At 38.1% G+C, this 14,475-nt stretch overlaps 1 protein-coding gene across 1 annotated transcript in view; it reads left to right on the forward strand.

Moving 5' to 3' along the window:
• Positions 1-2,254: 2,254 nt before the first annotated feature.
• The window catches only part of JAG2 (jagged canonical Notch ligand 2), a gene marked incomplete at both ends in the record, with an annotated part of 40,002 nt that continues 27,781 nt past the window's right edge, over positions 2,255-14,475 (forward strand). The window contains 3 exons of the mRNA XM_029087547.1: positions 2,255-2,309; positions 9,218-9,472; positions 10,495-10,555. Coding sequence (XP_028943380.1) covers positions 2,255-2,309; positions 9,218-9,472; positions 10,495-10,555 — 371 coding nt within the window. The remainder of the gene's footprint in view (positions 2,310-9,217; positions 9,473-10,494; positions 10,556-14,475) is intronic.

Genomic DNA, 14,475 nt, shown 5'->3' on the forward strand with positions numbered 1-14,475 from the left:
TTCTGCCTTAGCCTGTGTGGGCAGTCAGATGCAACAGCCAATTTGCAGTAGGAAAGACCAGCACTTACATAAGATGGATAAGTGGACATCTGGAAGCACTTGAGCACTATTTTGTACTTCTAATACAAATCAATGGAACACAGGAGAACTGAGGGATATGTCAGTTGTTAAAAGCAAGGGAGGTGGTTGATAGAGCTTTGGATGATGAATGCACTGATTTTCAGAATTGTGCCTCTTTTAATTTTGACCCGAAATAAGGACACTTGCAATTGCCAGAAGCTAATGTTAGGGCAATACTATATAGTACTTATTTTCTGATACTATTCACTTTACATTTATTTTTCAGGTAGCAGTTTAGGAGAGGAGGGACAGGTAGTGTTTTCAGAATATAGAAGGATCCTATCCTGCTGCCCTAAATCCTGAGACTGGAGGGCAGGAGAGAGCATGGAGTTGAAGGGTGAAACTATGGAAATGCTCTGCTAACATTTGTTTTCAAACAGTTTGTGCAGTTGAGTTGTGCTATATTGTCACACCTCAGAAGCAGAGGCCTGTGATTTCTGAGCTGATCTCCATCAGTTGTTCTTTTCCAAAGGCAGTTCAAGCCCAAGTATGCCTCTGTCCATTGTAGTCACTGCTCAACTACCTTTTTCCCTCCTTCCTTGAGTGTTATCTAACTATTTACCACTAAACCTTTATATGTTTCAGTGATGGAAGATCTTCCCTAGTGTATATCTGAAGGCTGAAAGTACAGAAGAAGCTTTTCCAAAGGCATAGCTTGCGGTTTATATGTTAATGTAACTAAGCAATAGGAAAACACATGTTTACTTAAGAGCATTTCTGAATAGACTCATCCCTTGCTGTTGTCGTGAAGGACCTCAGGCAGAGCCTTTCTGCTTAGGGTGCTGCACTGATCTTTGTTCTTGTTGCTGCTGCTTCTGTTATAAAATAGTGAGATTTCAGTGTTATGATGAACTCTTCTTGGTGGGGAGGTGAGGGGCATACAAAGCACTTTATGAGCTATCTTAGTAAAGTACTTCTCTTGATGTAACAGTAAAATAGCCCTAAGCACCCTATGAAAGATAGCTGAATTTTTATGTAATTCTCTTCTTAAGATAGTGCTTTAGGATTCTTGGCTGAATGTCCCCAGATCCATGTGAACCCATAGATCGTAGCCTGTGAATTCTGCACGCATTGAGGCTTGACTCTGCTGTATTTAACGAGCTTCAGTTTTTGGTGTGGCTTGCCTCTAAGCACAAAGCTGTATACATGAGGGTTTTGGAATAGTGGTGCAGTAACTCTTTCTGTTCTTGGAAGTGTTCTCCTTGGTCTTAAATGTATGTGAGAATCTCAGCATTAATTTGCACAAGGGGGAAACTGTCGGAGCTGAACGGTTTGACAGTTACTGTTGTTAAACTCAAAACAGGTAAACATTACCTGTAACTTTTTCCTAAATAAGTTTAGTATTTGATTATTAATATCTATCTTACATATTTGGTCATACAACCAAGAAAAATGTCTGAAGCCTTGCTTTGGTGTAGGAAAACCTTTTTTTCCAAATAATATTAAAACTGTCTGAAATCATGCTTTTCCTCTTTCTTTAGGGGAAAGTATACTACCAAGTGTGCTTCCTTTAAGAATTTTTCAGCTGTGTCTTTTTCAGTTCTGTTTTTCACGCTACCCCTTTCATGAGAAAGAAGTCTAAACTCTTGATAGATGCCAGGTGGATTTTTGTGTGATTCTTCTTTAGATACGTTTTTCTAGAGAACGGCAAACGGATCTGTTTTGTAGACTAATCTTTCATGTGCTTCCTAAAGGATGGTTCTGATTTTTTATTTTTTATTTTTGTCTTCAGTTGCTTAAGTCTTAAATATCCTAGCTGTTTCCCAAGGTTCAGAACCCCTCACTAAATTCAAAACTTTTAGGGCTACTTCTGAAAAGGCTTTCTGTGGCTAAGCAAAGCTGGGAATTAGATGCAGTGGGAGGAGAATAATAATAATAACTCATTCCTTGGTGTGTGTGGGGAATGTTTTTGTTTTGCTGTTAGCATGCTTTGCCACACAATCTTTAATGCTGTTATATTTCATGCTTTTGAGAAGATGCCTTCAAGGGCTTTCACATGACAGCAGAGAAGTGAAATTTTTAACTGCTTTCAGTTGATGTTCTCATAGCAGCAGTATCTGCTTATTGCAAATCACTGTTTGTATCTGGTGTGTAACAGTAGTTTATTACTAACTGGTGTCCTGTTTCTTTTCAGAGATCGTTCACATTAATAATAGAAGCGTGGGATTGGGATAATGATACAAAATCTGGTGAGTATTTATGCAAAAGTTGCAGTTTTCACTTAATGTGCACTGTATGTACACAGGCTGGGGAGGGGGAATGGTGTGATGCTGCAATTAGACATCCTTCCAAATCAGTCTGAATGGAAGAGTGCGGTCTAAAGGGCATATGCCAATCCAAGCAGTGAATGTTGGGTTAGGAACAGAAAAAGTATTACTTATAGGAAAAAGAATGGACAACAGAAAGTGAAGGTTGTAATACATGACTCTTAATACTTAGCTTTAAAAATATGTTTAAAAATCATGGTATTTAAAAAAAAAAAAAAAAAAGAAAAGAAAATTTGTCTATGCTGTAGACCTACACTTTAAATTCTTCTCTGTTTACCCATAACCATGTTGTGCAATATTTTTCATGATCAGGTAAACAAATAAGCATTCTTACTCCCCATAAAGAAGCCATGCTTGAAGTTTTTGATGAAAGTGGTGTAAATCATGGTATGATTCCTTCTCCGTTTGTTTCTCCTCAAGTACTGAAAGTTACCTTGCATTTCTGGTCTGTAATGCTCAGTATGAAAGCAGAGCTACTGATCTGAAGGCAAAGCAAGATTATTGCATAGAAATATTTCACTCATATGAAGGTGCTGCTTCCCATATTGTTGTTACTAAAGTAGACTCCAGCTTGAACCTACTCTTTAGTAATGGTTTACAACCCTGTCTTAAAATAATCAATGCTTTTGGCTACAAGTGTTAAATGAATTTCAGACTTTCATTGTGGTTAATGATGAATTATTTAATCTTGACTGGGATCAATATAGAGGAAAATAAGTGTTTGGATATTAAGATAGCAAATGTTTATGTCCCAAATCATCATTGGTTTATAACTGTAGGTTCCATTCTCTGCTGCTTCACTGACCATCTTTATCAAGATGCATCAAGAAAAAAATAATGGCAAAGCTCAATTGATATTAAGGCTATGTTAGAGTTTGTGTCCTTTTCCTTGAAGATTGGAATAAGTCCCACTTGCATTTTGCTGACAGACTTTCCTAACTTAGAGATTTTTCCTAACATACTCTTGTCTCCAATAACAGGCAAAATAATGATGAGTTTGTAGTTTGTTCCTGAGCCCTCCTTCTGTTAGAATTAAGCTTCTTTTGTCTTGTTGCTTAACAACTCTTTCAACCTTTTCTAATAGGTATGTTTTCTTTAGATCTCTGGTAATTCATGTTGCTGCAGCACTTCAGTTGGTCCACAGCCTTTTTGAATGGCAATTCCCAAAGCTGGATATGGTATTCAAAATGAGATCTTGTGTGCTGAGCAGAGTAAACCTCAATCTTGAATAAGTTTAGATATCCTCCATAGCAACAGACTGGAGATGTCCTCCTGAATTCTTAGTTCAAAAACTACTAAATGACGTTGATTCCTTTAAGTAGTTTCCGGCTAGGGAATAATTTACCTATGGGCAGCTGGTGCAGTGACTACTGGAATATTCACACCCTAGTTCTAGATGGCAGATCAACTTGTGAGATGGTGCAGATGGGAATGAACTTGAAGAGCCTACCCTGCAAAAGAAATTTAAGTGCTGAATTTTGGTTTTTAGTAAGCTCCTTAATAGCCAGTGCTCTTCTAACTTATGTTTATGTCTTAGAATCTGCAGAATCCTCTTGCAAATCTGTAGCTTCAAAATCCAATTTTTTAAAAAAATATGCTTGATAAAGGAACAATCACTTTACAAACGTGTTAAATTTTAAGCTTTTTAGTTTTTTAACGTGTAAAAAATCTTTTTACTTGCATTGATGCAATTTTTTTTTTCCCCCTGAACTTTAGGACAGCAGGATATCTAGTGTCTTTTGGAGGCTGTGTGGGCTATCTCCTTAATTTAACAGTTTCCATGAACTACAGGAGTCTCTAAGTGTGAGATTACAGTTCAGCTCTCATGAGAAACTGCTAATAGTGAGTTCCCTTTAATATAGACTGCCAGAGAGGTGCTGTTAAGTTGTATTGCGTTTGAAACTTGGAAGGCTTGTCATGGCCTATAATTTGGCAGACGACTAGCTGAATGCTTGTCTTGGTTAAATGTCTCTGTAGTCTGTTTACCAATCCCGTGACAGAGACCTGTTGTTTTGCCATGGTGCAATTTAGACTTGCATATTAGATTCCTAGGAAGAATTCCTTAACGCTGTAGGTTTGGTTTTGTTTTGGGTTGGGCTTTGGGGGGTTTTTTGTGGGTTTTTTTTTTTTTGAGTGGTCTTGGAAGAGTGGCTTCCAGTAGGTTTTGCCTTGTGAATCTGTCAAGATGCAGAGACACTTCCCTTGTATTTCTGCAAGGACTACTGAACTGTCAAACAAGGTCAGATCAGTAAAAATTCGTATGTAAGAGAATAGGAAAGGGAATATAGCAGCTCCTCTAGAGGAAAAACAAATATCTGCATCCTGGAGGGGTGAAGAGACTATCTGTGGAAAGCTGAACTCTATCATATCCTGAACACTGAGCTGATCTCTGGATTAGGTTACATGTCTTCTGTTGCTACTGTAAGAAAGATTAATCAAAGTAATTGCCAGAGTCTGTTTATAAGCTGATTAATTAGCTCCAAAGTCAGGTTTTGCTTTCCTTTAATGGTGAGTCTCAGAATGAGACTGTAAGTTAAAGTTAAATGCAGGTCCTGTGTTCCCCCTTGGACTTTCAAGTGGGTATTTAAAAAATAATTTAAAAACCCAAAACACCAAACAAACAAAAAACTACTCAAAAAACCTCCCTAAACAAACAAAGCAATAAACAGACAAAAAACCCAAAATCTGGAAAGAGAGGTCTCCAGTGAACAACTTGAAGTTTTTAGAACGGTTGTCATTCTTCCCTTGCTCTGTGTCCTAGCGTCCTGTGTTCTTCCTTGCACCCATCAGCAGCAAGGCAAGGGTGCTCAGAGCAAATCTGCGCAGTGCCCATCTCAAGAACAAGTCTGCCAGGGCAGGTGTTTCCCCTGATTCCTGAACTACTCCTGCGTTTCTAACTCGGTGCAGCGGGGTTGGCTTGGAGGGAAGCTTGTGGCAGTACAGCGTTACCACTTGTTTGCTTTGAGGATGGAGGAGAGGGAGAGGAAACTGCCTTAGATACAAAGTCACTGTGAAGGGCCTGTTCTCTGTCATCTGTCACAGCAGTTCATGCTAGTTTCCAGGTAAGTCATTTGACCTGGCAAACTTCTAGTTGTATAGCAGAGGTCTTGGCAGCACCTAACCCAGTGCTGCTGTTACGAAGCAAGCTGGCATCTTCACGTGTGAAGTAACTTTCCATTGGATTACATGTCTGCTGAAGGGATGCAGTGGTTGCCTTCCTCTTTCATGTTAGTCTGTAGGAGACTAATCTGTCCTTATGGCTTTTTGAAATGGTTGCTTGAAAAAGTCTGAAGACAGTGTACTTCCTGAGAAGACCACCTCCTGTTCCTTTGGGCACAAAGTTCTTGTGCTACCCTGTGTGTATTTCCTATTGCTTCTGGGTGTTGTGTGTGTGTGGGGAGGTTAGTGTATGCTGCTTTTTTGACAAGTAACCAATTCAGTTATGCAGCTCATTGCCTTTACTGAATGTGTGTATTTCCTTGCAGTTACCAGCGTCACCTTTTGTATTGCCCTGTGAGTGGGCTTGTTGGGAATGTCTGACCTCTGCTAAAAGTTAGTGTGTTGATGAGCAGTATTCTTATTTAAGCGTAGTCATGGTTCCTGATTGCAGTTACAGTTAAATACTCTTCAGATAAGGATTCCTCTTCCAAAAAATCAAGTGCTTAAAGAACCACCTTTTATCCATCATCTCATTTTATGCAAACATCTGTGCCACTATCTGTTTTTCTAGACTTGTAGAAAACTTCTTAGTAATCAGGAAGCCCTATTGCTTCTGGGGGGTGTGTGTGTGTGGGGAGGTTAGAGTAGTGTATGCTACTTTTTTGACCAGTAACCAAATTCAGTTATGCAGCTCATTGCCTTTACTGAGGGCTAAAAGTGATGTGTGTGAGTTCCTACTGTGGATTTTAAAGGTAAGCCTGATTCAGGGAGAAAACTTGTCTCGTCAAAACAGTTAAATGTGAGAGACTGAATGTCTTCAGAAACACGTTGGCATTGTGGGGGAGGAAGGAGGAACCTTGACAAACGTGTTCCTCCCTGTGATTACAGATCTCCGTGGAAGATGCACCTTCTATTTGGAATTGTTTTTAACTTTGAATTAAAGCAGAATTCTCATACTTGGGTATATAAGAATTTAATATTAGAAACTAAATGACTTGGAACTGATTTCCTGATGCCTTTTGTGGTTCAGGGTAAATTATTTGTCTGGCTTATTTAGGCTGTGAAGCCCTACTTTTACTGCTATAAGGTAGAGGAAAAGCTCTTAAGACTCAGAATACATTCTTTTTCGGAGGACTTTGTGAAGATGAAGTTTGGGGGTTTTTGTTTCTTTTTGGGGTTTTTTGGAGTTTTTTTGTTGTTTGTTTGTTTGTTTGTTTGTTTTAAATAAGGTGCTATTGGGTTATTTTCCCTGTTTTTGACCCCAGGTATTAAGAGGACTGTTCTTCATAGGTATATTTGCAATAGCTGTAATGCTTGTTCCAGTTGTTTAAATGTGTCTGATGAATCTGTGTTAGCCTGAAGATACTTGATAAGATTTTATGTATATAAACTACTCCTTTAATCTCAGGACCTGTTCTTCAGTCCATCTGATGCACTTTGAGAAAACACTTATATAGCAGTGGCTGTTGCAACTGTTTTTAATGAGCCTGTGTTGCTTATAGCTGAAAAATAGCTCTGTAATGCATATTTGCTATTTGTTCAAATTATTTGACTGTCCAGTGATTCAGCACTTTCCCTTTATAGTTTTTTAGCAAGATTTTCAGATCGATAGTCATTAGAGAAGAATAAGATTATGAAAGGATGTTGAATCTAATCATGAAGCTTTTAATGGTGGCTGGTGGTATGATAGATGCCCTGTTCAGTCAAAAATAAAATGCAGGCAGCCTTTTCTAGCGTGCAGGTTTCTTGTCCACTCTTACACTGACCACATGCTGCTGGATGACAGAAAAGTTCCTGTATAGGAATTTGAGAGTTAAAGAAAAGGGATAGACTTCTGTCTTGTCTGGCCATAAAATGTTTTACACAGACTAGTACAGGCAAGTATGAATTGTAGCCTATACATAGCAATACCACTTTTAATATTAAAACAGAGATATACTTTGAGTTCTTAGTAATTGGGAGAACTTTTCAATGCTTAATTAAAACCAACTTTTTTGTTTAGTTCAGTATTCCTTTAAGAGGAAAGACTTTTATGGTAGAGGCAAGATGTTAAGATAACAAAATACATTGCAGAGCCCACTACTTTTGTACTTTTCCTTTTCTTTAATGTTGGAGTGACTGAAAATTGTCATTTGAGTCTTTTTACATGCTGAGGGGGAGGTGCAGCTTTGCTAAGGGATGCACAGGATATCTCTATGCTGTCAATAACTTCCTAGGTGAGAAACAGTCACTCCTTTGGCTTTGTTTTCTAAACTGATTAGGTTAATGAGTTCTAGAAAGCAAGTAGATGAAGCACATTTTCTGAAAATGATAGTATTGTTTTCTACCAGCTTGGCATATTATATTATTAATAATCTGAAGTTTATACTTTATCTCATTACTGTTACAGCCTTTTGCTGTGTGCAAGCTTGGTTGGTTCTTCATTTCTTTTAGTGTGCATTTTAAATAATCTTTATTATTTAAAGAAAATGCTCACTGAGCTGGCAATATTATAGCTGTTTCATAAATGGGTATGAAATTCATGTATACAAGTGGAACCTCTGTATATTTTTCTTATCCTTAAATAGTGCGCAGAGTTTCAGCTGCAGCTTGCAGTCATCTAGAAAAACTTGCAGTAGGATGTTACCAGATTTGAATAGTGAAAACATCTGAAAACTCTTATCACTGGGATTATTCAGCCTACCCTTACTGTCCTTTGCTTATTCTTAACATTTACTGAAGCCATTTAATTGCACTGACTATAATTGTGTCTCATCTCCTAATACTGAAGCTTCTACACCAAGATTAAAATGGATATTCATAAAAATGAAAATACTTTGTGTTGGCAGTTCCATGATTTTATATCCTAGAATCCTCTTATCCCACGTGGCAGCTAATATGTCGTGCATATTTGGTCTCAGTTAACAGAGCCTGGCAGCAGCAGTGCTGCTGCTTTCTGTGAGGGCAAGGCAGGATGCTTATAGGCTGTATTGCAACAGTGATCGTAATTATCAGTAGTTCCACTGGGGATAAGGACAAGCAGGATACAGAGTTGAGAATGGCCCCTTGACAGTCCTGGGTTCACTTGTATATTTCTTCTCAACATGTCCAGTACTAGCAGCACAAAGTGTTCTATGAAATGCATATTAAAAGATATTTAACCTTCACTGTAGAGAGAATGATAAAATGGAAAAAAAGCTAGTTTATGTATATAATGCAAGCCTACCAGAGCATTTACTATTGCTTTGTAATTTTGCAGCAAATTGAGTATATGTTTTGTTTTATTTTTGAAATTAAGCTTGCACCAGAGAACTTTAATGTCTTATCTACTAGGTTATGCAGATTTTGCAATATTACATGAACAAAAAGGAGGCAAAAAGAGCCTCAGATCAAGATAAAGCTGCTGGTTGTCAACGTGTGGGTGTGGTACGTTTGGCTGCCTTGAAAAATAAGCTATTTCCTACGGATTATGTTCCAGGGTTTTTTAATATTTCCTTTGGGACACTTTTTAAAATTGGCCTTCCTGTAATGAACTTTGCAAGGCAAAGGAAAATTCAGTTATACAGTAGATCTTTATCATCTTAACATTTTCTTTACTAGGTTTTATCTTAACCAGTTGAATACTTTTGAATGTCTATGCTCTTGTGTGCTGTCAAACTTATTGCCTGTTGAATTTACCTTTTTTTAAAAAGGTGAAGACTTGTTGATAGAACGAGTGGCACATGCTGGCATGATCAACCCCGAAGATCGATGGAAGACACTACAGTTTAATGGTCCTGTTGCCCATTTTGAAGTACAAATAAGAGTGAAGTGTGATGAAAATTACTACAGTGCTCTGTGCAATAAGTTTTGTGGCCCTCGAGATGATTTTGTTGGTCACTACACATGTGATCAAAATGGAAACAAAGCCTGCATGGAAGGTTGGATGGGAGAAGAATGTAAACAAGGTATTATTGTTTGCTTAATTTTAGATTAGCTCTGATGTGTATATGTAGTAGGTATCAACTGCAGTAGGTATAGCTGTAGTGTCAGTACTGTAGCATATTAAATTTTAACACGGATAGACTGTCCTTTGAATACACATCTTTGAAAAAAACATACTCTGTAAAGAGTGGAGCCCAGGGCAGGATACAGTGTTGCTTCTGGTGTGTGCTGTGGGGGCTACACAACAAATTCAGGATTCAAAATAGTGACACTAGACTTTCTTCAATGGTAGTGTTACTTCAAAGCAAATGATGTATTACATCTGTTAATGTAAGATTTTATTGAGCAGTGATATCAGTAATGCTGTAGACTCTAATCCTGTAAAAATGCCCTTGTAACACTATTTTTGCAAATGAAAATGTTCTGAGTGTAATGTATGCAAAACTGAAAGCTTTTTGATAGCTCTTAATGTGAACAGAAATTCAAGTGTAGTCATCCTTTTTAATGTACCACTCAATCAAATCTCTTTGCATTTTGCCTTCAGTCTCAGTGAGTAATTAGTGCTAAAATCACTTGACATACTTTTCTTTCTGTTGAGGGCTTCTTGGTTTTGTTTTCTGTTCCTTTTCAGCAAAAAGCCTGTTAATGAGAAGGGAGACAATTTTTAGGACTTACTCAAGGTCATGTGTATCTTTTGAATCTTGGGATTTCCAATGTAATACTGGTCTAATAACAATTTTAAAAAATAACTGTATTTGATAAATGATTCAGTGCTTGACACTCTTGCTGCAAACCTATTTGGTAGGAACTTTTTCAAGGAGTTGCCTTAAGTTATTTTTTCATAAACTGTTGTAATGGGGTTGTGTTTTATGAAATAAGTAGCTGGAAGCAACAACTATAGGAACATAGTAAAATACAGTCTGCTTTGCACAAGTAGCAGATAGGATAAATGATAGAAAGCCCCAGCTGAACACTTCCAGATTGCTGCTGTACGGGTGGATACCTAGCTGCCCAGACTGATGCCTCATCCTTTTTGTATTTACAGCTGTATGTAAACAAGGATGTAATTTGCTCCATGGGGGTTGCAGTACACCTGGGGAATGCAAGTAAGTCTGCATGCTTGAGTATCTTTTTTAATGAGTACTGATCTTTCTAGTATTTTCTATGTGTTCTACTTTTAAAAAGTCTACTTTAAAACAGAAAAAAATTCTGTACAAAAACATGGATGGAAATAGATCTGAAGTAGATTTCACATGTGTAAGAACTGCATATACTTCATAATGTTTTGCAGTCCTATTTTATTTTTTGCACGTGTAGGACTGAACAGATTTGCTTCGTGTAATCCAAAACTATAGCTTTATCAAATGAGAACTTTTTTTTTCAAAATCCTTAGGAGCTTTCATCTCTGTGTACTATCTGTTCCCCTCAAATAAAAACGGCAACTTGCTTGTTGAACTGTTAGAACTAAGAAATGCTTGCAGGGCTAGAACACTCAGTATGTATATTTAATAATCAAAATATAGTAAATTGAGCTTTTCCAATAAAAACAGATACACAGAGATACTTTTTTTTGGTAGTAATGGCGATAACAGTAGCAACCCTAACCTAAACCTCCTACCCTAAGTGAATGTTTTCTGGTCCCTAAATCTGGGAGAACAGAGTCTGAGATGTGATGAAGCCTAAGTAGCCTCTGTGGTAGCGAGAGGAGTTGGTTGTTTCCTTTTAAAAGTTCAAGCATCCAACACAGTAGGTCAAGGGGAAATGGGTGTTATTTTTACACTGGCTGTTGAAGAAATGAGGCAGGTCTACTTGCAAGTTTGGGATCCTGTTGTAAGTTCTTGAGTTTATTTATGGTCAAAGTTGTATGCAACATTGTAAGAGTGGATTTGTGCAGTGATGCCTTTGTAAGCTGTACTGAATCTGCTTGCTTGGAATGATGTGAAACTGAACTGCCTGCCAAAACCCCTGAGAGCTGACAAATACCGTTTGTGGCAAGCTGTGATAGTTTAAGGCAATCTGCTCCATCCTCCTACTAATGTCTACTACAACTATCACAGAAGTGGCAGAAATAAGATGCAGGTTGCTTAGTTTTGCAGGGCTTATAGCTAAGCTGGGGTTGAAGTGCCAGTTTGTGAGCTGTGGCAGCTGACACGAAAACAAATTGCATCCTGCTGGAGAGCCTGAAGTTTTTGTCAGGGAGGTATGGCAGAGAACAAAGTCAGTCCTAAATCATTGCACCACAGAGTGGTTTCTTGGCACCCTGAAACTTCCATCAGATGCTGCTGCCTTGTAGAAGGCTTGATGTGTTGTAGCTCTCAAATCTGAATGAAAACTGTAAACTCCAGTATATGAAGTGCAGTGTTTCAGTGCACGTGCAGTTTCACTTCTGAAGGTCTATAAAACCTCCCTTAAAATATTTTTTTTTTCAAGGCAGATGTTTAAACTGTGGCTTCCTTTTTGTAAGAAGGAATATTTCTATTTAATGTTATTTAGGATCTTTTAATATTATGAAATATTTTCCTTGTGATCTCAAGTATTGTGTGCCCCTACTGCTGTTGGTGATTTTTTTATATTACAAGTAGAGATTGTGGTTGAGAGCTGGGCCAGTATCACTTCTGCCTGAGTAAGAAGTACTCCTTCCCTTCAGCCTTCCAAGAACACATTTTCCCCTTGAGAACCTACTGTAATGAATTTTTATTCATGTAAGGCTTTCTGGATTCCTGTATGTATCAAAGGGGAGTGTCCTAGGAGCCTGTGGATGCTTGCTTTTTGAATGCAAGGAGCCTTTGAATAAAGGTGAAAAAGCAACAGGCTTAAGCAAATGCACAACAATACCCTTTTTGGAGGGTGTGAGGAGGGGTGGTGCAGTTTCCTTTTTAGTTTTCATTTCTCTGTGATACCAGCTGTATCTGGGAAGACAGAAGTTGGAGAGGAGGAAGGGGATACAAAACCTTTGAAGATGGGTGTCTGTGGTACCTTTTTTTGAGGTGTCTGTCAATAGGTGGTCTCATATGTGCAAAACACTATGTCACTGATGCGAAGAAGCATCTAATGTTGTAAGTCTAGGTGCCCTGTCCTAACCTACCCAGCTAAATAAAGCCTCACAAAAATAACATTGAGTCTATTGAAGGACTCTGACAAGAAATCTCACTGTTTTGTAGAGGGATTCTCCCATCTGAAAGAAAGTACTGAGGGAATGAATAAGGGACATAATATTTCAGATGGGTTGTATGCTATTTGCCTTGTTTCTTAATGCCTGTCTGCTGAAGTGATAGACCTGTGATCAACAGGCTGAAGGAAAACAATGGCCTCTTTATGTATGGGTGCTCTATTTCCAGTATTGCAGGAGGTTCTTGGCTGCCTCTTTAAGTGTAATTTGGTGGGTTGAGCGTGTTCACACAGACATCTTTAGCTTGTATTCTGTAATAGTTATTAGGCTACATTAGAAATGTTGCTTTTAACCCAAATGGATAATACTTTCTGTAGAAAAATGATGCTGAACTAAAAATAAACAAGGCTTACAGACATGACCTTTATCTTCAGTACAAAGGAAGCTGTTATTTAAAAGAAACTGCTATGTTTGGTGCTATTGAATTATAATCTAGATTCCTTCATCCTGCTTTTTGGACAGTTGCCACTGTGGTTTAACAGGTGAAAACAATGTCCTTTCTTAATTCAGAAAGAAAATGAAAATGTGAGAAAAACATGGGTGTGAGATGTATGGAAATCTGCTGGTGCCAATAGCTACTTGGTTGCCAAAATCTGCAGTGGCATTTATAAATAGAAAAGTTGGAAAACGGTTTCCATCTTCAACTTGTATGAACATGCAGGTAACTTAAGCAATGGCTCTAAGGCTTCAGTCTAACTCTCATAGCGAGGATCTACCGTCCTTGCTTTGATGTTCCAATGTAATTTAGAGCTGTTCTTGGATTAAATGTTATGCTAAAAACAGATCTTAAAAATAGCTAAATGACTGCAGACTGTTAATAAAGGATATGCCATTAAGGGTAACTGTCCATGCTCTCTTGGGCACGGTTATGTACCCCTTGTTTTGAGGAAGCTAGTGTTGTGAAGTTTGCCATTTCTTTTGCTGAGCTTTCATCGAAGAAATGGAAAATAAGTAGGGGATGAGCTGATGTCTCAAAATGACCTGATGTGGGAACCAATTTTGTGCTATGGCTGGGTCTATGTGATAGGTTGCTGTAATTGCGGAGGCAGTTCAGAAAAAGTGGCCAAGCCCAAAATGGCAGGAAGGATTAGCAAAGAAGCAGTACTGCCAAGCCATGGTGATTGGTGCTTTTTGTGTGTTTGCATCATTTGTGCAGTACTTTGTTAAATTCCATTAAACTGTCTAGAGAAGAATGAAGTTTGATCTAATGACTTATAACTGGTTTAGGCTCAGTCGCCTTACGATGTTACCAAAATGAATATAGAGAAACCAGAAGTGACAGTCTCCTTCCTTGATTGAAACTGCTGACTTGAGGATATTTGGTACCACTCATAGACTGTCAGTAGGCTTAACAGCTTAATCTTTCACTTCCTTGTGATCCAGAGTGATATGGGTTCAGAAGTCCGGATATGGCTCGTATCTGGCTATATTGCCGTATTCCTGACAGCATGATGGTATTATGGTCTTTCTACTTTTTCTGGTGCCTTTGAACACTTCAATTTCTCTTCCAAAGCAAAACCAAAGGGGTCGAATCCCTAACACTGCTCAGCTTGTGTTCAGCTTCTGGAGCTATGATGGAACTTAGGTTATGTCCTCGGAAATGCAAGTCTTACTTCACACAACTGTGATACAAAAATTTCTTTAGAATCTGTACACTAACTGAAATGAATTAGAAATGGAATTGTTAATAGCACTTTTATGTGAATTTGTGCAAGGTGAACAAAGCAAGCATACAGTTTTTAAAACTTTTAATTGTCTAACCTCTGTGCTTTGAATTGGTTTTGAACTACATGTGGAAAAAAAAATTGGTTTTACAATGTTTGTTTTTATTTAATCACATCTTATGTTTGTCCTGCT

This window comes from Antrostomus carolinensis, unplaced genomic scaffold (assembly GCF_000700745.2).
Source record: "Antrostomus carolinensis isolate BGI_N321 unplaced genomic scaffold, ASM70074v2 scaffold15571, whole genome shotgun sequence".
Classification (NCBI taxonomy): domain Eukaryota; kingdom Metazoa; phylum Chordata; class Aves; order Caprimulgiformes; family Caprimulgidae; genus Antrostomus; species Antrostomus carolinensis.